Raw genomic sequence first — 23,441 nt, 5'->3', positions numbered from 1 at the left:
TGGACATGCACTTGGGGGAAGCTCTGATTTCACGTGGTCATCTGGAGGAGACTGGTGCTCTCCCCGAGGTCTGTTTGGTGCAGTGCTATTCAGTCTTTTTCCCGCCTTGGCACACGTTGAAAATGGTACTGTCCTTCTGGCATTCCGGGATGAGAGGACAGGGCAGCTTGGCTGTCTGCAGGGCTGGGGGCCTTTCCCTCACCCACCTGGTCTTCACACAGATTAGAAGCCTATTAAGAGGCTATAAAGTGGAGCCCCTTGGAGCTGCTCACAGCAGGAGCTGAGGAGAGGCAGTAGTGAAAGTTGCTGGCTTGCCCAAGTTAGCAGCATCCCCAGGTCAGAGGTCTTGCTCATTAACAAGCACCACAGGGGAGCCTGGGATCATGACCCTCTGCTTGGAAGACCACAGGATGTTCTGGAGTCAGCTATTCTCACCAGCTAAAAGGGCCTCTGTCCCTTCTACCAAAAAGATGGAAGGTTACAGTGTCTCTTTAATAAGCCTTTTCTTCCCAGCCATCAGGAAACATGGAAGTAAATTTAGGAGATAAGGGAACCCCCCTGAGGTCATCTGGTCACTTGAGGTGGACAGTAGCCTACAAAACATCCCTACCTGGGTAGTTAGCCATCTCACCCTGAATATCCAAGTGATGTGGGAACCCTAGATTTAGGGACTGGAGGGGTTATATAAGTAGACTGAGGAAATAATGCAAAAATCCTCTTTCCAAAACTGGATTTTTTTTTTTTAATTATTGAAAGTGAAAGTCCTTCAGCTGTGTCTGACTCTGTGACCTCATGGACTATACAGTCCATGGACTTCTCCAGGCCAGAATACTGCAGTGGGTAGCCATTCCCTTCTCCAGGGCATCTTCCCAACCCAGGTCTTCTGTATTGTGGGCAGATTCTTCACTAGCTGAGCCACAAGGGAGGCCCAAGAATACTGGAGTGGGTAGCCTATCCCTTCTCCAGCAGATCTTCCCAACCCAGGAATCAGACCAGGGTGTCCTGCATTACAGGTGGATTCTTTACCAACTGAGCTATCAGGGAAGCCCTATTTAAGTATAGTTGATTTTATAGGCTTCCCCAGTGGCTCAGCAGTAAAGAATCCTGCCAATACAGGAGACATGAGATTTGGTTCGATCCCTGGGTCGGGAAGATCCCATGGAATAGGAAAAGGCAATCCACTCCAGTATTCTTGCCTGGAGAATCTCATGGACAGAGGAGCCTGGCTAGTTACAGTCCATAGGGTCGCAAAGAGTTGGGCATGACTGACGGAGCACGGATACACAGCTGCTTTTACAGTGTTGTGTTAAGTTTCAGCTCTACAGCATATGATTCAGTATTTTTGTGGATTGTGTTTTATTGTATATTAAGATACTGGGTATAATTCCCCATGCTGTGCAGTAAATACCTGCTGCTTATCTATTTTATGTATAGTAGTTTGTATTGTTAATCCTCTACCCCTAATTTGTTCGCTCCCTTTCCTTGGTGAGCATAGTTTTGTTTTCCGTGTCTGAGTCTGATTCTGTTTTGTCTGTGCATTCATTTGTATTTTAGATTCCACACAGCCTATAGGACTTGTGTTTCCGACTGACTTCACTAAGCATAAGAATCTCTAGGCCCATCCATGTTGCTGCAGATGACTATTTCATTTGTTTTTGTTTTAGTATATTCCACTGGAGATAGACGCACACACACACACACACGCCCGCCTCGTCTTAAGTCAGTCATCCGTTGGTGGACACTTGGGTTGCTTCCATGTCATGGCTGTTTTAAGCTGTGCTACTATGAACACGGGTACGTGTATCTTTTCTAATTAGTGTTTTTGTCTTTTTCTGGATATATACCCAGGAGTGGAATTGTTGGATCATGTGGTAGCTCTATTTTTTTTTTTTAATGCACCCCCATACTGTTCTCCATACTTGCTGTACCAACTTGCATTTCCCATCAGCAGTGCTGGAAGGTTCCCGTTTCCGCACACCCTCTGGAGCATTTGTTATTTTTACTGATGATGGCCATTCTGACTTGTGTGAGGTGATACCTCGTTATGGTTTGGATTTGCATTTCTCTGATAATTAGCCATGTTGAGCATCTTTGCATATGTCATCTTTGAAAAAAACATCTATTCAAGTCATCTGCCTGTTGTATGGGCTGTTTGTATATTTTGGAAATTAACTCATGGTTATGTCATTTGCAAATATTTTCTCCCATTCTGCCAGTTGTCTTTTTGTTTTGTTGATGGTTTCCTTTGCTGGGCAAAAAGCTTAAGTTTAATTAGGTCCCATTTGTCTATATTTGTTTTTATTTATTTTGCCTTGGGAGACTGACCTAAGGAATTATTGTTATGATTTATGTCAGAGTGTTTCACCTCTGTTCTCTTCTAGTTTTATGGTGTCAAATGGCTTACATTTGGGTCTTTGAGCCATTTTGAGTTTATTTTTATGGATCACATATCTTCGAAATATAATTGAAAATACATAACTAAGCTTATAGGTATAAAATGGATATACTGAAGCACCAGAACTGAAGAAACTGTTGCTGTGTTGGTGAGCTGTTGGTGGTGACTAGGGAGGGTGGGTGGTGGGAGGCAGGACCCAGCCATGGGACTCCAGGATCAGGGTTTGACACTCACACCTGGAAAGGAAGCTCACTGCCTGAGTTGGCCCAGAAAAGCACTGCCTTTTCCATAAGAAGGGTTAGAGCATCTGGTTGCTACCCTGAGTTAGGGCTCAGAGGGAGCATTCAGCCCCAGGCTGCAGGAGGTATCATCATGTTGAAAAATCTAGCCCACAAATCAGCTCTGCTCAAAGTTCAGTTCAGTTCAGTTCAGTCACTCAGTCATGTCCGATTCTTTGTGACCCCATGAATTGCAGCACGCCAGGCCTCCCTGTCCATCACCAACTCCCGGAGTTCACTCAGACTCACGTCCATCGAGTCAGTGATGCCATCCAGCCATCTCATCCTCTGTCATCCCCTTCTCCTCCTGCCCCCAATCCCTCCCAGCATCAGAGTCTTTTCCAGTGAGTCAACTTTTCGCATGAGGTGGCCAAAGTACTGGAATTTCAGCTTTAGCATCATTCCCTCCAAAGAAAACCCAGGGCTGATCTCCTTCAGAATGGACTGGTTGGATCTCCTTGCAGTCCAAGGGACTCTCAAGAGTCTTCTCCAACACCACAGTTCAAAAGCATCAATTCTTCGGTGCTCAGCCTTCTTCACAGTCCAACTCTCACATCAATACATGACCACTGGAAAGACCATAGCCTTGACTAGACGGACCTTTGTTGGCAAAGTAATGTCTCTGCTTTTGAATATGCTATCTAGGTTGGTCATAACTTTCCTTCCAAGGAGTAAGCGTCTTTTAATTTCATGGCTGCAGTCACCATCTGCAGTGATTTTGGAGCCCCAAAAAATAAAGTCTGACACTGTTTCCACTGTTTCCCCATCTATTTCCCATGAAGTGATGGGACCAGATGCCATGATCTTCGTTTTCTGAGTGTTAAGCTTTAAGCCAACTTTTTCACTCTCCACTTTCACCTTCATCAAGAGGCTTTTTAGTTCCTCTTCACTTTCTGCCATAAAGGTAGTGTCATCTGCATATCTGAAGTTACTGATATTTCTCCTGGCCATCTTGATTCCAGCTTGTGCTTAGTCCAGTCCAGCGTTTCTCATGATGTACTCTGCATATAAGTTAAATAAGCAGGGTGACAGTATACAGCCTTGACGTACTCCTTTTCCTATCTGGAACCAGTCTGTTGTTCCATGTCCAGTTCTAACTGTTGCTTCCTGACCTGCATACAGATTTCTCAAGAGGCAGATCAGGTGGTCTGGTATTCCCATCTCTTTCAGAATTTCCCACAGTTTATTGTGATCCACACAGTCAAAGGCTTTGGCATAGTCAATAAAGCAGCAATAGATGTTTTTGTGGAACTCTCTTGCTTTTTCCATGATCCAGCGGATGTTGGCAATTTGATCTCTGGTTCCTCTGCCTTTTCTAAAACCAGCTTGAACATCCGGAAGTTCACGGTTCACATATTGCTGAAGCCTGGTTTGGAGAATTTTGAGCATTACTTTACTAGCGTGTGAGATGAGTGCAATTGTGCGGTAGTTTGAGCATTCTTTGGCATTGCCTTTCTTTGGGATTGGAATGAAAACTGACCTTTTCCAGTCCTGTGGCCACTGCTGAGTTTTCCAAATTTGCTGGCATATTGAGTGCAGCACTTTCACAACATCATCTTTCAGCATTTGGAATAGCTCAACTGGAATTCCATCACCTCCACTAGCTTTGTTTGTAGTGATGCTTTCTAAGGCCCACTTGACTTCACATTCCAGGATGGCTGGCTCTAGGTGACTGATCACACCATCGTGATTATCTGGGTCGTGAAGATCTTTTTTGTAGAGTTCTTCTGTGTATTCTTGCCACCTCTTCTTAATATCTTCTGCTTCTGTTAGGTCCATACCGTTTCTGTCCTTTATCGAGCCCATCTTTGCTTGAAATGTTCCCTTGGTATCTAATTTTCTTGGAGAGATCTCTAGTCTTTCCCATTCTGTTGTTTTCCTCTATTTCTTTGCATTGATCACTGAAGAAGGCTTTCTTATCTCTTCTTGCTATTCTTTGGAACTCAGCATTCAGATGCTTGTATCTTTCCTTTTCTCCTTTGCTTTTCACTTCTCTTCTTTTCACAGCTCTTTGTAAGGCCTCCCCAGACAGCCATTTTGCTTTTTTGCATTTCTTTTCCATGGGGATGGTCTTGATCCCTGTCTCCTGTACAATGTCACGAACCTCAGTCCATAGTTCATCAGGCACTCTATCTATCAGATCTAGTCCCTTAAATCTATTTCTCACTTCCACTGTATAATCATAAGGGATTTGATTTAGGTCATACCTGAATGGTCTAGTGGTTTTCCCTACTTTCTTCAATTTAAGTCTGAATTTGGCAATAAGGAGTTCATGATCTGAGCCACAGTCAGCTCCTGGTCTTGTTTTTGTTGACTGTATAGAGCTTCTCCATCTTTGGCTGCAAAGAATATAATCAATCTGATTTCAGTGTTGACCATCACAAAGTTCAGAAGACACCAAGCTGAAAATCCAATGGAAAAACTAATTCAGAGCCCATAAACCCAGTAAGACTCCCCTGCAACCTCAGGGGAGCCCCAGAGGAGTTGACTGTTCAGGTTGGGGAATGTAGGCAAAACTGCAAAACAGTGGGAAATGGGTGTCAGCATTCCCCAGAGCTGCTTGTCTAAAACATTCCATTTTCTTTAAAAAGCAACACAAAAGGAAGCCCCCCATGGTCCAGAAGACTGCCCACAGACCCAGATGAAAGTTTATACACTCAAGAAGCTAAAAGTAATGGAGACTGTTTAATGGAGATGGAACAGGAGACCCTGCTTTATCCAAATCACAGGAGCAAAGCCACAGTGAGGTGTCCTATGACCCAGGTAACACTTTCTCTGTTAGGGGTGAGGACTAGTTACATGGTTAAAGTGTAACTCCAGTTGCTTTTAAATGAAGATACATTTTTCCCACCAGAAATGTATATACAAAGGAAGTTACAGAGCCAAGGGTAAGGTCTTTAAATTCCTAATGTGTTAAGTGGTATTTCAAGGTAAATAGAACCAGCCATATGTCAACATACTGAAACCAAAGATCAAAGGATCCAGGCAAGTTCTTTTCCTTCCCTCTGGTTCCACTTAAAGGTGTAGATGGTAGCTCCAAGACCAGGTCAAAGAGTGGCTTCACCTTGGAGTTGGCCGACCCTCCACCGTCCCCTCCTGGAGTGTGGACACTAGACTGAGAATAGGGATGTTGATCCAGTTCAGTGCCTGACTTGCTGTGTGACCTTGGGCGAGCATATGACCTCTCTTAACCCAATTTCCTCTCCTGAAAAACAGGAGTTGGACAGACACTAGGTGATCCCTAGGGCTCCTTTCATTTCACACTGGGAGCCACAAAACCTTTTACAACATGAATGGGTTATGGCCACAAACGGGAAAGAAGTCAGGGGGTCAGAAAAGAAGTATCAGCACCATGAGCTCAATTAGGAAGCCTCCAAGATGCCAAGGGCCAAGTTGCAAAACCCAGAACATCAAAGTGATTCCATACATGGCTGAGGTCAGAAGCTGAACTACCTTGGGGAAAAGCACAATTTTACTTTGTTTAACTCAGTTACTTCTAGATGAGCATGACTTCATTTCTGAGCATGACTCAGTTCTCCTGAAACATGACCCTCCTCTAGTGTTTACAAATGGTTTGAGGGAATTGATGAAGACCCAAGTCTCTGGACCACTGAGCCCTCCATCCAGCTCTTCAGCACCTCACTTGATCAGATTAGTGAAAAAAAGAAGCTAGAGCTGTCTGCTCTGGAATGCCAGTTACAATCGTCTTCAGGAGGAAATAGGAAGCTCTGAATATATGTACAAGTCATCCCAGCTAATGGTGAAAACATCCAGAAGGGCCCTTCTAAGAGTTGTCGCTACTGTGAGTCAGAGCCTCGGGGAACCAGGGCCCCATCTCCGGAATCAGCCACTGAGCTCAGTTCCCACAACTACCTCATCTTTTTCTGTCCTGAAGACAGAGGGGGCCCAAGCCTGGGTGAGGATGCCAGCTGTCTCTACCTGCCGGGAGTGAATTCACCCATGTCATCTGTGAGACTCAACAGCAAGTGAGAACAAGAGATGGCTCCAGTTGTGTGTACCGAGATCAACTGTGTATTCCTCTTGTGATTCTCTGAAAGCACACGCTGAGTTGTATACAGCAGTAAAGTCATTTCCAGAGTTCTTTGCTCTCACAGCCCCTCCAGGGCCAACAGGAGTTAATCATTGACAGCCTGGAGAGAAAGTTGAGTCGTATGTGCAGTTCCAGATTCCCACTGCTCAGCCCTCCCAGCCTTGGAAGATGAAAGCCTTGGCATTTGACTAGGCAAGTGATAAAACATTTTCTCATGTAGATACTGTGCCTAGAGCCACAGTCTCCATGCTTTAGACATCACGAGCAATATTTAAACTGCCAAGAAAGAAATCAGGCCAGAACAGGCTAATCTTCCTCAACCATGGCACTAATTGGTATGTTAGGCCTGATAAGTCTTTGTGGAAGGTGGGCATGTGGGCCCCCTTGTGCCTTGTGGGATACTTAGCAGTATCTCAGGCCTCTGTCCACAGGTGCCGGAAGTAACCCCAGCTGTGACAGCCACGTCTACAGATCCTGTCAGGTGTCCTCTAGGGAAGGGGCTAAGTCACCCCCAGTTTAGAACCGCTGGGACAGGCCAGTTTGGAAAGCTTAGCCAGTCCCACCCCGTAGGCCTAGCATTATTGCTTTAGACTTGAATCTGCATGAATGTTTGCTAAAGCAAGTCACACTCATGAGGCCCAATTCTAAAGACAAACGAAGTTGGTCCGTCCTGGTAAGTGTATCATTCTCTTTGGCCTAAGTCTCCAGATCCTTAAAATTTCATAGGTAAAAAATTTGCTTTGCAAACAGCTTCTTTATTCTCATGAAAATTAAGCTGTAAGAGCAGAAAATGTGACGTCTAATTTTGTGTTTAAGCAGGAACCGCAACATGGACAGTTGGGCCTCAGTTTGTGGTGTGGCTGAATAATTTGTTGGTTGTTTCTTTGAGGTCCTTGCTTAGGGTCCAGAGAACCTTTAATGGCACATTTCTTTTGGAACTACACCACATTTACCTTACGTTTTTGAAGTGTTATGTGGCTGCCAAGAATCCTCAGGACAGTGACTAAAATGGTTGTTTGGTATTCAGTGGACTTCTCATTTTATAAGGGAGGTTAGGTTCCGACATTTTACTTGTTCATCCTCTGAATTTTCATTCTTAGAGGTGCCAGATTTTTATCCCCAGTGGTAAAACAGAAAGGAGGAATAGAATAGAATTGCAAGTCCAACTCCTGTTGCAGGGCGTGTCAGCCACAACCCTGCAAGTCAGAATTTGGCTTTGGTCAGATTACTTCATTGGAAAATAAAAGTTGAAGACTCAAAGCAACAGGAACCATGAGAAAAATACCATTTGCCAAAACCAATGCTTGTCTAGCTCAACAAATTTTATACTAACAAAGCATCTTAGAAAAATTTACCTTGTAGAACTTCACATAGTTAAAAGAATTCACATTTTAAATTACCTTGATCTGAATTCCTCCCTCCAAGGAAATCCCTGTGACTTTATCGTAATGGATAAGAGGAATTGAAATGAAAGGTGACCTGTTGGGTTTTTTTAATTGCATTATAGGAGAGCTGGGTAATCCATTCCCCAGTAATCCTTTCAGAGTGGCCTGACTGCCTTAAGGAGCTTTCCAGTTCTGCACTCCTATACTGTGATCTGAATAGCCAGTTCATGATTCATTGGAAGTAATGCACGCGCGCGCGCACACGCACACGCACACGCACACGCACACGCACACGCACACACACACACACACACACACACACACACACACACACACACACACACACACACACACACTTCTGGAAGAGAGCTTCGCCTGTGTCTCAATTCCAGAAGTGCAGTCTGCCCTAACCCTGTGTGGCTCTCCGCACACACCACCCCCCGGACCCTGAAGAAGCATCCTCGAAAGGAAAGACGGCCCCATGCCATGCTCACAAGCTCAGGCTGACAGTGGCGATACTTTGGAGTTTTACGCACTGTCTTTAAGAAAAGAAGAGGTCGTCCACTAAAGCAAACATTTTAGATCATTGCTTTATTTGATTATTTGTTCAACAGAGTTCATTCCTCTCAAGGTGGACCTTGTGATCTTTTCCTCTTTCTGAATAAAAAAGGTAATGAAGAAAAAGCCTGTACTTTTGGAGACCTAGAATCTTATGCTAATAAGCTTTTGACTGCAATTTCGTTTTAACGATATTTCCTGCTGGCATCTCGGTGGTCACACGGAGCTCCCCACCCTCCAGTGAAGATGGCTGTCCACAACTACCACCGTTGAAACCGAAAGTAAGAGTTGAAAAATGCACCTTTTACAATAAAAAAGTAGAAACCAATTCAATTTCCTTTTTTTTTTACGAATATAAAGTTTCTTGTAAATATGTACAGTCTTTGAGCTAGTTCTATAGCAGGAAGCATTTCACAAATGAGACACACGATATACACTTTGAGGGCTAAGAAGCCCATTTCTCATGGAGATCCTAAATGAAATGCCAAGACTGAACACCATTTCCAGTGACCTCTCCAAATACTTGTGGACCAAAAGACAAAAAAACTTCAGCAAACATTCAGTCAGATCTGCCCTGGAAAAGGGAAGGGATGCAATCTGACCCCGAAGACAAAGCAACACACAGAACACGACAGTGTGACACTGGCCAAGGATGCGACAACATGGAGGAAGAGCTGTGGGCATTTCAGACAAGAAAGCACTTCGGTTAAGGGACGAGCAGGAAGGAGCCGGGACTCGGGCCAGGTTGCAATCTGGAAAGTGAGCTGAACCGTGGACGGGGGATTGAAACGCGGTCATGTTCACTGGCTGCAGTGGCAACAGGTCTACCTGTCAGCCTACCTAGGATGTGCCTTGGTGGTTCGAGGCATGGAGAAGCGAGAGAGGCCTGGTGGGAGATTAAAGGCAGAAATAAGGCCGCTAGTTAGCTTGCCAACAGCGAAGCCTCTGGTTGGTTCTTTAACCAGTTGCCAGGAACCTCACACCGCCGGAGGAGAGAAAGGGGGCACCTAAGCGAGGGCTTCCCCGCCCAGCCGGGGTGGGAGAGTTGAGGGTGGTTTCCTTCTCCAACTTCCTGGTGTTAGTCGAGCCCTAGGGAGAGGCTTGTATGGGGAGTCACAGTTTTCGTGGGGTAGAACCTGCTGGGTTGTGTGTGAACAGAGTCATCCGCGAGGGAGTCAGGGAGACGTGGAAGTGTGAGGTGTGGTTTGCTGAAATCCTTCTCTGGTCGTAAGGCTTGAGCGTTTGGTTTTCATTTGTTCAGTGCTACAGACTGCAGCTTGTGGCCGGTGAGTTGGCAAGTCCCAGAGGGTCTCGGTTCGGCGGGAGCTATGGAATGGACCTAGTGCATCGGCGGAGCAACCCGAGGTGGGCAGCCAGGTCGGGGCGGGGGGCAGCGCATGCAGTGAACTGCCATGCAGAGCTCCGGCATCTCTGCCCACCCCAGGGAGGCGGGGACAGCACACCATCGTGGACAGGATGTGAGCGCCCCTGGACCCAGGCCCTCTCGGGGCTGGGCTCAGAGCAAATCCAGTGCATGCTTTCCTGGCCAAAGCAACGTGGAAAGCGGGGACAGCAGGCCTGGGATGACGCTGAGGGGTGGGGAGGGAAAACTCCTCGAGGTCCCTTGGCCCTAAGTCACTGCCTCCGAGCGAGGCCTCGTGGCCTCTGTACATTCTCAGCTGGTGGGAGAGGGGAAGTCATCAAGGCCATAAAGGCAATGAGTCGGACGGTAAACATTTGGCTAAGATGTCACCCCGGGTGAGACAGGGCCACCTGTGAGGACGGACTGGACAGGGATGGACTGAGGTGAGCATGGGAGGTTAGCCGACAGCAGGGGCTCGTCTACGTACATTTCAGTAGCAGAGACCTGATGGTATGACCTCGCTACAAATGACTACAACAGGAAATACGGTGCTATTCAAATCTATTAAGAAGTCTTTTGTCTTTAAAAAAAAAAAAAATAGCCAACCAACCCTAGGATCTTAAAGTAGCTATTAATTAGGATTCTAACCACGCTGTAGTTGTAGTTAGCCCCAGGTTGGTTTCCTGTGATGAACTGGTACAGGCTAGAGCTAGGTACAAAAGTTTATGAATGCTCTGAAAGAGTAACAAAGTGCAAAGAGGGCGGCTGCAGGGAGGTGCCGGCAGCTCCCAGGAGCTCCAGCCCCCGCCCCTCCTGGCTGCAGGGAGTCCGTGCTGAGGCGGGCCTGGGTCCAGCTGCGCCGGGGGCTGGCTGAGCAGATGCGCGCTGGGGTCCCCTTCAGCAGAGTTCCATAGGGTGTTTGGTGTTTTCCTGCAGATCAACATGAGGAGTTGGTTTTTCTGGCTGAGATTTATACTGAAGACTGGTCCCAGACCTGAGAGCAAGAGGAGGAGGGGATTTAGCCATCAGAAGCCGGAAATCACCATGCTCACTTTGTCAGGAAGCCCACACTGGGAGCCTGCAGGAGCACCTGGTCTCTCCTTCCTGGTTAACAGTGAGGGACGGGCAGAGCCTCCCCTCAGAGCTTGTGCAACTCGCTGAGAAGTCCCCAGTGCTATGGAAGTACTTCCATGGTTTACACATACCATTTTATCCAGAAATCAGAGGGGGTAAGGCTTCCCTGGTGGCTTAGCTGGTAAAGAATCTGCCTGCAATGCAGGAGACCTGGACTCGATCCCTGGGTTGGGAAGATTCCCTTGGAGAAGGGAACGGCTACCCAGTCCAGCATTCTGTCTTGGAGAATTCCATGGACTGTATAGTCCATGGGATCGCAAAGAGTCAGACATGACTAAGCAACTTTCACTTTCAAGGAAAACAGTTAAACAGCATATCCTCCTCTCTCTAGATGGCATTAGGAGAGCATGGTCCAGAAAACCAGCACCTAGAACTGGCTGGCCTGCCGAGGCGTCCGCAAGCTTCCAAGCCCCGCCCCCACTCGAGGGCCCCTGGTTATCAGCACATCCCTCCAGGCCCTCAGTTGGTAACATGCAAGCTACACAGGTAATAAATGCACATGATTTTAAAATTTCAAAAGGTGCAGAGTTCTTCTAGAAGGCAACCAGTGTTACCAGACTTCAATGTAGCCTTGCAGAGAAATTCTTGATGTGACTTTGTACACATATATATGTTTGAAAAAAGTAAAGCAAGTAACCTTTTGAATGGCATGTTTTGTGTGTTTAAGAATTTGCTTGTCTGCACAGATCTCTCTAGAAACTGCGAACACTAGTTGCATTTGGGGAAGGGAATGCTGTACACCTTTGGTGGCTCTTACAGTTTGAGGGCCACACATGATGCATTTGTACAAGAGGCCCCTTCTCAAGCTATTTTCTTCCTAAACCTCTTACAAATCCCACAAAACCCTAATTACAGTTGTGGAGCCTCTTCCTTACAGCTGTGGCTCTTCAGGGCTGAGAAGGGCACCGCCCTTACCTTGTTGACCTGGGACAGCGGGGTCCTCACGGCCCCCACGGGCAGCCGGCCCCTGCTGCTGTCCTCAAACAGCCGCCCAGGGGAGCGCTCCCTCCGCGTGCTCAGCATCCGGCCGGGGGACTTCTCGCGCTCCAGGGGGCGGCCCGGAGACTTGTCCCTGCGCAGCTCGGTCCGCCCCTCGCGGTAGCGGTGGGGTGTGCTTGGCTCTCGAGGGTGGCTGGGGCCTTCGGGAGGCGCCGGGCTTGAGGCCACGCGCTTGGTGATGTGCTCGTTGTACGTCGGCGGGCCTCGCTTGTTGGGGCTATGACAACAGGAGAGGGAGGTGGGGAGCTGAGCCATCCCCATGCCCATCTCACCACAGGTTATTAGAAACAGATCCCCACCTGGAGTCCTTCAGGCTTTGTGTTTACCTCGAGAGTAAGGACAGAAAGAAGGCAGAGCTAACAGCAAAGAGAAGTCAAGTTTCCTAGTCTCGGGGCAGGCTTTCTGCTGAGCACCTGCCATGTCAGGTGCTGTGTAAGCTCGTCAGATCATGCTAACAGCTCGGCATGCCAGAAACAGGTGACCCTCATTGTACAGACAAGAGGACGGAGATGCAGAGAGGCCAGGACTCCAGTACAGGTCAGTTTGACATCGTAATTCGCATACTCCACCCCGCTGACCTAGTAATTTCCAGAGCCTAAAGTTCACAGGAAGTCTTCCTTTAGGGGTTAAGCCTGTACTCGTTACTGTCAGTTGCCAAATCTGCCCCACTTTTGGGCCTCTGCCGGTCACCTCTCGAGGTGGCTTTCCAAGAGCCTTTGTGCTAGAGGTGTAGAAATCAAACCTGATCCAATTAGGAGACAGAGCAGGGCCAATGCAAACAGCGGACTAGGCTCAAAAAGCATGAGCAATTGAAAGTAGTGGGACCTTTTCTTATGAACGATCTAACCCTCCACCCAGCCCTGGCCTGCCTTGCAGAGAAATTTTCATGTTTCAAATGAAGATCTCACCAGGCTTGGCCCTTACCACCCCTCTGCAGAAGCAAGATCCAGAAACACAGAACTGACACACAGCCTTCAAAGTCAGTTCCTTCTCACCCTCGAGCAGAAAAGGTACCGGGGCCCTCGTTATCTGAGCATAATTAGTGCTGGGAAAAGGCAGCCTACTTAAAATGGGAACACCATTTCACAGAGACTATTACTTGAAGACATATTTTGATTGATTGGGGCTTTATCTTAGAAAAATAAAAGCAGAAATCAGGAAAATATATTTTATCCTAGATAATTTTAAAAATCTAAATTACAATTGTAATTACATGGTAAGAATGAACCAAGTATGAATCACATACTGATTTATTATGCTCTAATTTTCTCAGGAAAATTGTATGCTAACATGCTGGGTGACATCCTCCACCAGCGACGCTGGATTTTGTGCCGTGAAATCGTAAAGTCATTTGAATATTTGACAGCGTCACCAGAGGCCTCTCTTAACCCTTTGATATTTAAATCTTTCCCTTTGGAAGGGACCGAACTTGATTTTCTTTAATTATTGGCCTAACTCGAGGGAACCTCTTCTGTCAACACCCATTACAGAAAGCAACTGAGCAGCAAAGACGCTGACCCGCTTCAGGAGAGGAAACTCTAGAGCAAGCTTGAGGGCCAAGTCCAGGCAGATGCCTGTTTTAGTAAAGTTTCACTGGAGCACGGCCACGCCCATCTGGTGGTGCACTGAGGTTGCTTTCATGGTCTAACAACAAAGTTGAGCAGTTGAGACAGGGACCATATGGCCTGCAAACCCCAAAATACTATCTGGACTTTTACAGAAAAACAAATTGGTGAACAGAACGGAAATAACTCTAAAGTGGTCAGTCAGTCTATTGTAGTTTCATATTTTCTTCCCTATGTAGCTCAAACTGTGGCAACTCTAACAACCAGTGCTCAGAAAGCCACACTTTATTGTGCTGTGTTTGCAACAGTAAAACTTAGGGTGACTTTTGATTTCAACATCTTGAAGTCAAGGTTTCTTTTCATCTCTAGCCATGTGGCCCTGTGATATGGAAGACAAAAAAGTTCAAGAGAATTATATTAAGCCTATTGTAATGGAAGAGAAATTATAAAGTGTGCCCATCATAAAGCAAGGGAGAGGGTGCTCACTGCCCAGAGGAAGAAGAGTGGTTCAAGGAAGGCCATTTGAGAAGTCAGCTGGGATTAATGGGATGAAGAACACACTCGTTATTGTAGGCTGAGCTGGCCATCTTCCATCTCCGTATCTGTTAATAACCAATGATCTACCACACCAATTTTCTGTTTCTTGCATAGGGTTACATTTCCTGCTCTGCTAAAGAGACGAGGGTGCTGTGGCCTGCAGTAAAGCAGTCTCCCATGCTGGCCTTCTACATTCTGGACCTGCCCAAGGCAGTCAGCAGCAAAAAGACGGTTTTATAAGCCAAGAGATAAAGCCTAGCAGCTGGCTTCCCAGAACAGAAGGAACTGGAACCATTTTCACCACAGAGTAAGTCACTTCTCACAGACACACCACGTCATATCAAAAGGAAGGTCCCTGAACATCTAACTAGTGAGGCAGTGGAGGAAAAAAATACCTAGTTACAGTACTTGGGTTTCTTCTTGCATGACCTAGAGGGTAAATAAAATCTAGACTTTTCAGGAGGGGACTAGAGCCCTTTGAGCAGTCACCCCTGAAGCAGAGGCCAAAAGAGCGAGGGGCAGCTGACTGTTTAGCACTTCCAGTTTTCCAGCAAGTTCCTGGAATTGAAATCACACTGACAGACATTTCTGACCAACACTTGTATTTTAACAAAATAGAGACTCTTCATTAGGACATAGAGCTTAGAAAAGAAAGCTGTCAACTTAATATTCTGAGACTAAGTATTTTGTAACCTTAGAGGTGTCCACTAAACTGAGTCCCTTGGGGATAAAAACTGTCTTCATTTGTGTATCCCCAACCCTGGGTCTGGCACATGGCAGGGGGCCCACATAACTGTATAGGGTAAATATGTGGGCTTTGTAAACCAGTCCACAAAAAGTAAAATCCTAGGTCAATTAAATATTCCTCTAGGTTGAGAAAGCTCATCTCCTTTGTGGGCCAACGTCTTAAAATTATACGTCTCAAATCCACACATGGAACTGAATCTGGCTCCTCACCCTGGGGGGTCAAGACAAAGCCCATCCCCCTTCCACCCGCTGCTGGTGGAATAACAGAAGAGTACAGCCTCCAGGGAGGAAAACTCAGGGACACCTGTCGCAATCGCCAACAATTCCTTTTCTAGGAATTCAGCCTCCAGGTAGATTCCAAGCATTCGAAGTGAAGATATACCAAGTCCTTTACTACAGCAACAAACTGGAAACACCCAAATGCCCGCTGATAAAGGAGCAGTTAAACAAGGTATAGTCACGTGAAGGAATGCTGGTCAGGCATTAAAAAAGAGAAACACTTTGTGCACCCACATGAGGCAGCTTCCAAGACGCAGGCGTGTGTGCACGGTGTGCTGCCACCTCTATCAAGAAGGGGACGTGTGCTTGGGGACCAGCAGGGTAAGGATGCCCCAAAACAGGCTTCTCCCTTAAAAACAAGCACACTGGTACCACTGCAGGGAGCACATTGGGCTTGGAGCACCCCAGCCTCAGAAAATTATCACTATCTGATCTATCTCGGTCCTCCTGGGAAAAGACTAGAGTTATAATAATTTGGGGGGACGGGCCCACAGAGGACCTAAGATTCCTTATTAGTGTCTGAAGAAGACATGGCCCCAGCCTTCAAGACAAGGAGAGAAGCGGCTTTCCCAGACTCAATACGAGTAGACTTTCTTGTGTCTCCGAGTCCCCTGGATCCCCAACCATACGTACTTCACTTAAGCAAAAATCCAATAAGGAACTAACAGTGTCACTTCATGTTGCGAGGCTGTGGGTGTCCAGTTCACCTGCTTCCATGGAGGGAACTGACAGCAATCACAGACGGTATGAGCATCCTGTCTGCACTGTACAAAGAAGGGCCAAGAGCCACGTGGGAATCCTCATCCAATGCTGCTGCTTTCCTTCTCATTTTCTCCTGCTCTTCCTTTCTTCTCAGGGTTTGTTTTTAGTTGACCTGATGCAGGTCTTGCACAACAGAAGTCCCTTATCTCTGGATGGTTTCGGAAAAACAAACAGTGGTGACTGTTTCATGTGGCTAATGTCTGAGGCAGTGAAACCAACTTGGGGAAAACAAGAGGCTAGCCAGAACAGTCAGAAGAAAGTCCTCCTGTGTGTTCCTAGGGATCTGTAAGGCCACACACACGAGTAAGCCTGTACCCAAACCCAGAAAAAACTTAGAAAGGCCTCAGTCTCGGCAGCTGACTCTTGAGTGCTGAAGGTGTACCCCAAACTCCAAACACACACACCATTTAAGGAAATCCTCTCTAGTTATTCATCTGCCCACTACCCTAATCAAGCAGAAACTTCAGTGGCTCACATAACAAAGAATGCAGACTATATAATTAGTCCAGAGAGTCACTCAACAAATAGCAGCAACACACCCTGGGAGGGGAAGGGGGAGCTGATTTTCAGAGTCATCACATGGTATTAATTGAAATGTTTGCTTTTCAACAAAGTATAGCCTGTACTCAAGGCCTCATTTCTCCTGGGAAATCCTTCTTAGCCCCCAGGTCCAAGCTGGGAACCCTCCTCTGAGCTTCCGCAGCGCTTTAAACCACCCAAGTATGAACCCCACTCTCCTTGGCTAGCTGGCATCACATGGGTGCTTGTCTTGCCCATGGGCCTCCTCAGGGAGGGAAAAGAGTCCAACTATTCACACTCGGTCTCCCTCAGCAAGCCCAGTGAGCGCAGCACACTTATCAGCTAAAGCAATGAATGCGTTATGAACACAGCCACAGGAAACAGCACCAGAGAAAAGGCTAGATATTTCCTTCCACCTTTTCCAAGGGGACACTAAAAAATTCTCCTGTTGCTTATAAAGGACTGTCATTTAAATGCCGTTGGTTTCAAAGAAATAAGTGGCTTGAGCTTAAAGATGGGAAAACTGTCAACCAGTTAAGCAAGATTTCCTCCTCCTCTGCCCCTCTGTGATGAGGAAGAGGAGAAGGCGTGTTACCTGCGGGAGGTGGATGGGCCACGGTGGTGGTCGGTGCCGGTCTCCTTCACCAGGTTTCCTTTGCAGCAGATGACCCTTAACTTATCCTGATATGAGGACGCCAGGTAGATGGCTCCTGAGGAGATTGCAGGGCCCAGGTAGCGTGGGTTGGGGATTTCCAAATATGCTCGGGCGGGGGTCCTGTAGAGTTTCAGATGAGAGTTTGCACAGCTGGTTATCCCCACTGTTAGGACCCGGCCCCAACACCCAGCCGCTGAACTTTTCGCAGTTGTTTAGTCGCTAAGTCATGTCCAACTCTGCGACCCCAGGGACTATAGCCCACCAGGCTCCTCTGTCCATCCAGGCGAGAATATTAGAGTGGGTTGCCATGCCCTCCTCCAGGGGATCTTCCCAACCCAGGGATCGAACCCAGGTCTCCCGCATTGCAGGCAGATTCTTTATACCATCTGAGCCACCAGGGAAGCCCACCAGGATGGAGTAGGTATCCTATCCTTTCTCCAGGGGATCTTCCCAACCCAGGGATCAAACCAACATTTCTTGCATTGGCAGGGAGTTACCACTGAGCCACCAAGGAAACCCAATTCTTACCCCAGAGAGGAGCGGGCCTGGATCTCAATTACTTCGAGTGAGTTGAAGTGAGTCACAAACAGATAGGGTTCTCTGTAGGCTGCATGACCACCACGGAGGAAGAGCATGGGACAAGGAAGGGTTAAGAGACAGAAAATCAAAACCTGGCTGCAGTGCAACCTTGGACCCAGCAGCCCAGCTCAGTGTATCCTACACATGCACCCACATGCCTGTATAATGAGGCATGTTTAAGTTTATCCCCTGCCACTGCTGTTGGGGCAGACGCTGGGAGCCCACTCAGGGAACAGCGTGCAGGATCAGTTATATAAATCACGGCACAACTGTGGGATCTGCAGAGCCGTGAGAATGCACGAAGCAGCTCTCTCCACATGCTGACGTGGGGAACACCCAAGGTGCACAGTGCAGATGCACAGTAAGGCTCCGAATCTGTGTCAGCTGTGCTGCCTCACTGGTCTTTTAAAAGGGAGAGGGATGAGAATCAATTGTTATGTGCCTGTGTTTGCATAAGGCACTGGAAGGATAAGAAACGCAGAACTAAGTTTTTTTTTTCCCTTAGGGGAGTAGGGATGGAGAAATCTGGGAGACGAGTAACATGGGCGAGACTTTCATTGTAACCTTTTAAAACTGCTTAATCAGATTCTCCAAAAAGTTTAATAAAAATGACTGGATTCATAGACAATCAGGTATTTCTAGTCCTAATACTGTATATTTCTGTATCACAGTGTCAAACTCTAGGCTATAATGTGAGCTGGTTTTGGTCTTAAAGGGAAACAGATTATCACTGTTATTCCTTGTGCTGAACTGTTATTTCAGTATTAGTCACACCTCCTACTACACAGGCCCCCATGGACTCTCTCTGCCTGGAATCCCGGCAAAGCTAGCAGGATGGAGTGGAAGCGAGAAGGCCTGGGCGCCTCTGCTTTTGCACTCGTAGAGGCAGCCCTGGTGCAGAGGGTAAGACCTCCAGCCGCTGGCCCCTGCTAAGCCCCCGCCCGACAGCCGGTCTAACTGACGGCCACTCTGTGAAGCCATTTTGGATGTCCCGGCACCTCTGTTGACACCACATGAAGCAAAGCTGTCCAGTCAGGCCTCCGAGTCTCGGACAATAAGAATAAGCAGTTGTTCTGAGTCACTAGGTTTTGGAACATGTTACGGGGCAACAGATAAATGAGACAGCCTTGAAGGGTATTTCAGCCATAACGGTGTTTCAGACCATTCACACAGGCATCGTGTATGTGCGTTTACCCTTGACACAGCAGCTCCACTTTGAGAGTTTCTGAGCTGGGGCTATTACTTAACCAGTGTGCAAATACCCTAAGTTCATCACAGCGTTGTTCACACTTGAGCCTGTTTAGAACTGGTTAAAGTGACGGGTCATCAGCTGTGTCGTGAGATGCTATGCAGCCTGGTGACATGATTTAAACAAACTCACAAGGAGTGCTCTCCGTTCTGTCATGAGAGGCTGGTGGGTTTGGTTTATGCATCCTGCCCCAGGTCCTCTGTCCTGGACACTTACATGGGAGATGCTACATGTGGCGCCTGGTGCCATAGAGAGCCCCCAGGCACAGTGCATAAGCCAAAAGGAATTCCACTAGCGGTTCCTACCAGGGCACCAAGTACTGATCCCCACACCTTGCCTCACCTACCAAAGGCCAGAGGTAAGCGACTCCACTTGAGATCATCTGTGCGGCTGCGTCTTCCATAAGAATCCACGAACACCCCGAATTCTGGAAGGAGGCAGAGTCCAGAGCTTAAGCACGGCCAAAAACAGGGAGCATCAAAGACACACACTGACAGGAGTGAGGAATCCAGCCCGGGGCACCTGGGTCGTGGAAACCTCAGGAGCTCTGCTGAGCCACGTTTCTGGGGTTTACTAAAGAAGAGGGTTTGAGTGAAAGGGGAGAGACAGGAAGTGGGTGATGGAGGAAGGAGAGAAACAGACCCAGAGATTTAGGGAGAGGAAAGGGGAAAGAGAAGAGTGAGGGACAAAGAAGGACAGAGCAGACCGGTCTGGAAGAGACTGCATGGACCTGGCTAGAGCCTGCTGGGACACCCCAAGGGTGCTGCTGGAGCAAGACCAATGTCCCCTGTACTCCAACAGCAGCACCCCGCCCCGCCCTGAGGCCCCTGTCTGGGGCTGTGGGTGCCCTGAGCACCCCATCAGCCACCAGTGGACTCACCGTGGAAACAGAGCAGGAACTCCTCCCGCTGCCCCGCGCCGTTCACCTGCATGATGGACACGGGGAAGCTGTTGGAAGAGGAGGCAAACACAGCAGGCGCCAAGGAATGGTCATTCTTATCCAGGAATTCTGTAAAGGCAGGCAAGACACGGGGCCTCAGGACCAAGGAGGAGCCCAAGGCGGCGGCAGGGCCAGAAATGCGCCAGCAGGGGGTGCGCCCGGGCCCTACCCTCTAGCGTGTACTGCTTCATGTCGATTTCGTAGAATTTATTGGTTCCGATGAGGATACTGTAGTTGGTGAAGTGGATACAGCTGCAGGGCTCCGAGGTCTCGATCTCCTAAGACGAGGGTGTGAGGGGCAGCAGAGAGGAGGATGTGAGTGTTGACTTGGAACAGCCCCTGCTCTCCAACCAGGCCATAGGGTTCGCCACCCAACTTTCCCTATGGTCTTCACACCAAGCAAGTCCCTTCACGTTCTTCATAAGGACCCATGGTCCTTTTGCTACCTCTGGGTTCTTTGCAACCACAGACTAAAAAAGGTCAAATTGCAACCGAAAAAGTCAAACACCATTTTAAGAAAAAGGGGTAGCGTTCAAAGAGAGCTTTAAAAATACAACATTCTAATCTGAAGGAAAAGCCTGGAGGAATACACCATCGGTGGTAGCTGCAGGAAGTGGTTTTAGTTTCCTTCCTTTTCCAAGCTTCTCAGTTTCTATCTTGAATCTGCATTATGTACTTCATCACTATCATCATTGCTGTTCTCATCGTCTGAATTATCTGCTTCCTAATTACTTCCACTTGTTTACGGGCCAATCCTAAGGAAGGGCTGCAGAAATCCTAGTTATGTTTTACTCCAAATGGTGGCCAGGAAATGAATGATTTCTGAGAATTTTCCTGAAGCTAACAGTGCAAACTTTAGTCAGCATTATCCTCACCATTGAATATTTACTGATCACTAAGAATGAGGAAACTGCACGGCAGGGGAAGCGTGGTGAGGTGGTGGGGAAAGCCAGAATTCAGTTTAGGTCTCAACTTTGTAACCTGGGATCTTGGCCAACCTTAGTCATCTTACCTGAGAAGTGGGGATGGCCATTCCTGCTTCTCACAACTGTTGTGAAGTGTGTGAAACAGCCAGCCCTATCTGTTTAGAACAGGTGCTCAACTGAAACACTAACAGCAGCCCACCCCAGATAAGACAGTCTCTAACAGGTAGCGGTGACCCATACATATTCATCCCTCCTACTTCTGAGACCAACCGTAAGAGCACCTGCAATACATCAGGCTCACAGTGGGTGCAACATTCCTGTCTAGGGACAAGAGAGGGGTTTCTCAGGAAGGAAAGCAAACGCGGTGGTCCAGCAGATGCCTGTCTGCACCCCAGGCAGTATCACAACTCTGCTCCAAGGAGAACCAGCTCTCGAAATGGGTTATCAAAACAGCCAGCACTGGCTTTTCTAAAGGTAATTATTAGAAACTTCTGTGATCTGAGAAAGATTCTGGTAGGGGCCACCAGGGCTGCTTGCTCCTCAGAGCCTCCTATTTTCTGCTGTTTCAAAAGAGGAGTCTCCTATCAGCTACCTTCCTCTCTCCCCTCACAAAAAGCTGAATTTGCAGGGCTGGCTAGAGAGGCTGCTCACGCCCGGGAGGAGGAAAGGCAGGGAGAAAACTGATGGCCACTCTGGAGCGTCCTCTAGGGCAGGGCACCCTCTTGTTCCCTCTCTAAGGAGGTCACCCAGGATGAAGGGGACACACACAGGCACCTTCCCACCAGCTCACCAAGAAAGTAGGCCCAGCGAGGCCCAGGACTTACTTTGCGAATGCAGTACTTGCTGAGGTTTTCATTGTAGCGGAGAATGACAACTTTGCTGGGCATGGCTGCACAGATGCAGAGCCCGCTCTCAATCTGAAAAGCAGTTGGGGTGGAGGGTAGGAGAAGAGCATCACCAGTGAGTGCACCAGCTCCATGGCAAAGCTGGTTAGGAGCCGGGCCTCTCGAGCTGCCACCAAGGACACAAGAACAGGTTGTCCCCCACGGGAAGGGCCGTGCCGGGCACCGCTGGGTGTTCAGGAGCAACCTGCTCTGCTCATGTGATGCCAATGGCACCACTACCAGTTGTGTTGAAAAGAGGCAACAGAAATTTAACCCAGTTTAAGGACAGGGTTTTCAAGGTCAAATTGTTAAGCAGAGGAGCCACAACAACTCCCAGAAGAGTCGCCATCTGGGGCCCAGAGGACCACTGACCTTGCCAGCAGCAAACAAGTGGCAGCCCTTGACCGCTTCAAAGATGTTGGGCGAGATGTCCGGCTGGGCGGGGAGGTGAGACTGCGCGAGGGACTGCTTCACCTTCTTCACATCCACGAGACACAGGGCCCGCTCCTCTCCTGAGGGGACCGGGGACAGTGGAGCACAATGGCGGGTCTCATTCGAACCTTGAGTGAAAGCTACTCCAGGCCACACAGATGCGTGAATTTCCACAAATCCCCATTAACACAGTTTAGGTCCAAGTGTTAGATCTAAAAGGAAAACATCTACCCTCTTGGTCAAGACTGTGGGAGGAAACAAAAATTCTGCAGACAAAAAATCGGAGAATGTGAACTGAACGTTCAAATGTGTTCCCCACCAAAGTCAAGAACGTTTGTGTTGGGAGTCAGTGAGGGACTTTTATAATATAAAACAGTGGACATGGGAGTTCTGTGGCAGTCCAGTGGTTAGGACTCCGCACTATGACTGCAGAGACAAAGGTTCAATCCCTGGTCAGGGAACTAAGATCCCACATGCCATGTGACCAAAGAAAAGAAGAAAACATACCACGTAAAACTATTCTGTATGATGTCACAGTGGCAGATGTTTGTCACACATTCGTCCAAACCCACAGAATGCATAGGAGTGAACCCCAATGTAAACTATGGCCTTGGCGTGGCATGTCCCACTCAGGTGCCGGGTGTGTGTGATGGCAGAGGTACACAGGAATTCTCTCTACCTTCTGCTGTGAACCTAAAACTGTGCCCAGGGAAAATGTCAAGATGGAAGTGAAGAAAAAGAAAGCAAGCTAGAAAACAAGCTGACAGAGGAAAAGCACCGAGAGATCAAGCAAAGCTAGTTCCTGACCATATGGATCCAGCCAGCCAAGCCTGAGTTAAGATTTGACTGTGAATGTTTTGAACGTGAAGCCAATGCATTGTTGTTTTCCTTTAAAAAAAAAAAATTACCAATAAAGAGAGGAGAATAAAGCCTTTCTGCCCTGGGTATGTAAGAGAATGCCCCTGTTCTTAGCTGACTGGCTGAAGAATCTGGAGTCAGAGCTGCAACTGATTCTCACGTGGTTCAGAATAAGTGAGAAAGTGTGTGTGTGTGTGTGTGTGTGTGTGTGTGTGTGTAGGAAGAGAGAAATAAATATGTGTTGAACTGTTACTGAGTGCTACATGCAAAGGAAGGGTCTGAGACCGGGGAGCACGGGCGATGCACACGGCAGGGCAGGCAGGCTCTCAGAGCACAGGGGCTCGGG

At 47.8% G+C, this 23,441-nt stretch overlaps 1 protein-coding gene and 1 long non-coding RNA gene across 10 annotated transcripts in view; one reads left to right on the top strand and one right to left on the bottom strand.

Annotated features, from left to right (window-relative positions):
* Nucleotides 1-2,564: 2,564 nt before the first annotated feature.
* On the top strand, nt 2,565-10,639 carry LOC139176738 (uncharacterized). The gene is made up of 2 exons (XR_011561174.1): nt 2,565-5,436; nt 9,929-10,639. It is a non-coding gene; the product is annotated as an uncharacterized lncRNA (long non-coding RNA).
* Nucleotides 8,682-23,441, bottom strand: part of CIT (citron rho-interacting serine/threonine kinase) — a 175,291-nt gene continuing 160,531 nt past the window's right edge. For all 9 annotated transcript variants that reach the window (XM_070769560.1, XM_070769555.1, XM_070769557.1 and 6 more), the window contains 9 exons: nt 22,178-22,317; nt 21,746-21,838; nt 20,165-20,273; nt 19,936-20,064; nt 19,402-19,482; nt 17,756-17,834; nt 17,168-17,347; nt 12,080-12,380; nt 8,682-11,024 (listed from right to left, as the gene is read on the bottom strand). In XM_070769560.1, the coding sequence (XP_070625661.1) occupies nt 11,001-11,024; nt 12,080-12,380; nt 17,168-17,347; nt 17,756-17,834; nt 19,402-19,482; nt 19,936-20,064; nt 20,165-20,273; nt 21,746-21,838; nt 22,178-22,317 (1,136 nt within the window). In that variant the 3' untranslated portion in view covers nt 8,682-11,000. The remainder of the gene's footprint in view (nt 11,025-12,079; nt 12,381-17,167; nt 17,348-17,755; nt 17,835-19,401; nt 19,483-19,935; nt 20,065-20,164; nt 20,274-21,745; nt 21,839-22,177; nt 22,318-23,441) is intronic.

This window comes from Bos indicus, chromosome 17, assembly GCF_029378745.1.
Source record: "Bos indicus isolate NIAB-ARS_2022 breed Sahiwal x Tharparkar chromosome 17, NIAB-ARS_B.indTharparkar_mat_pri_1.0, whole genome shotgun sequence".
Taxonomy (NCBI): Eukaryota; Metazoa; Chordata; class Mammalia; order Artiodactyla; family Bovidae; genus Bos; species Bos indicus.
Note: the sequence above shows the minus strand (reverse complement) of the source record. Positions and strands in the feature narration are given on the sequence as shown.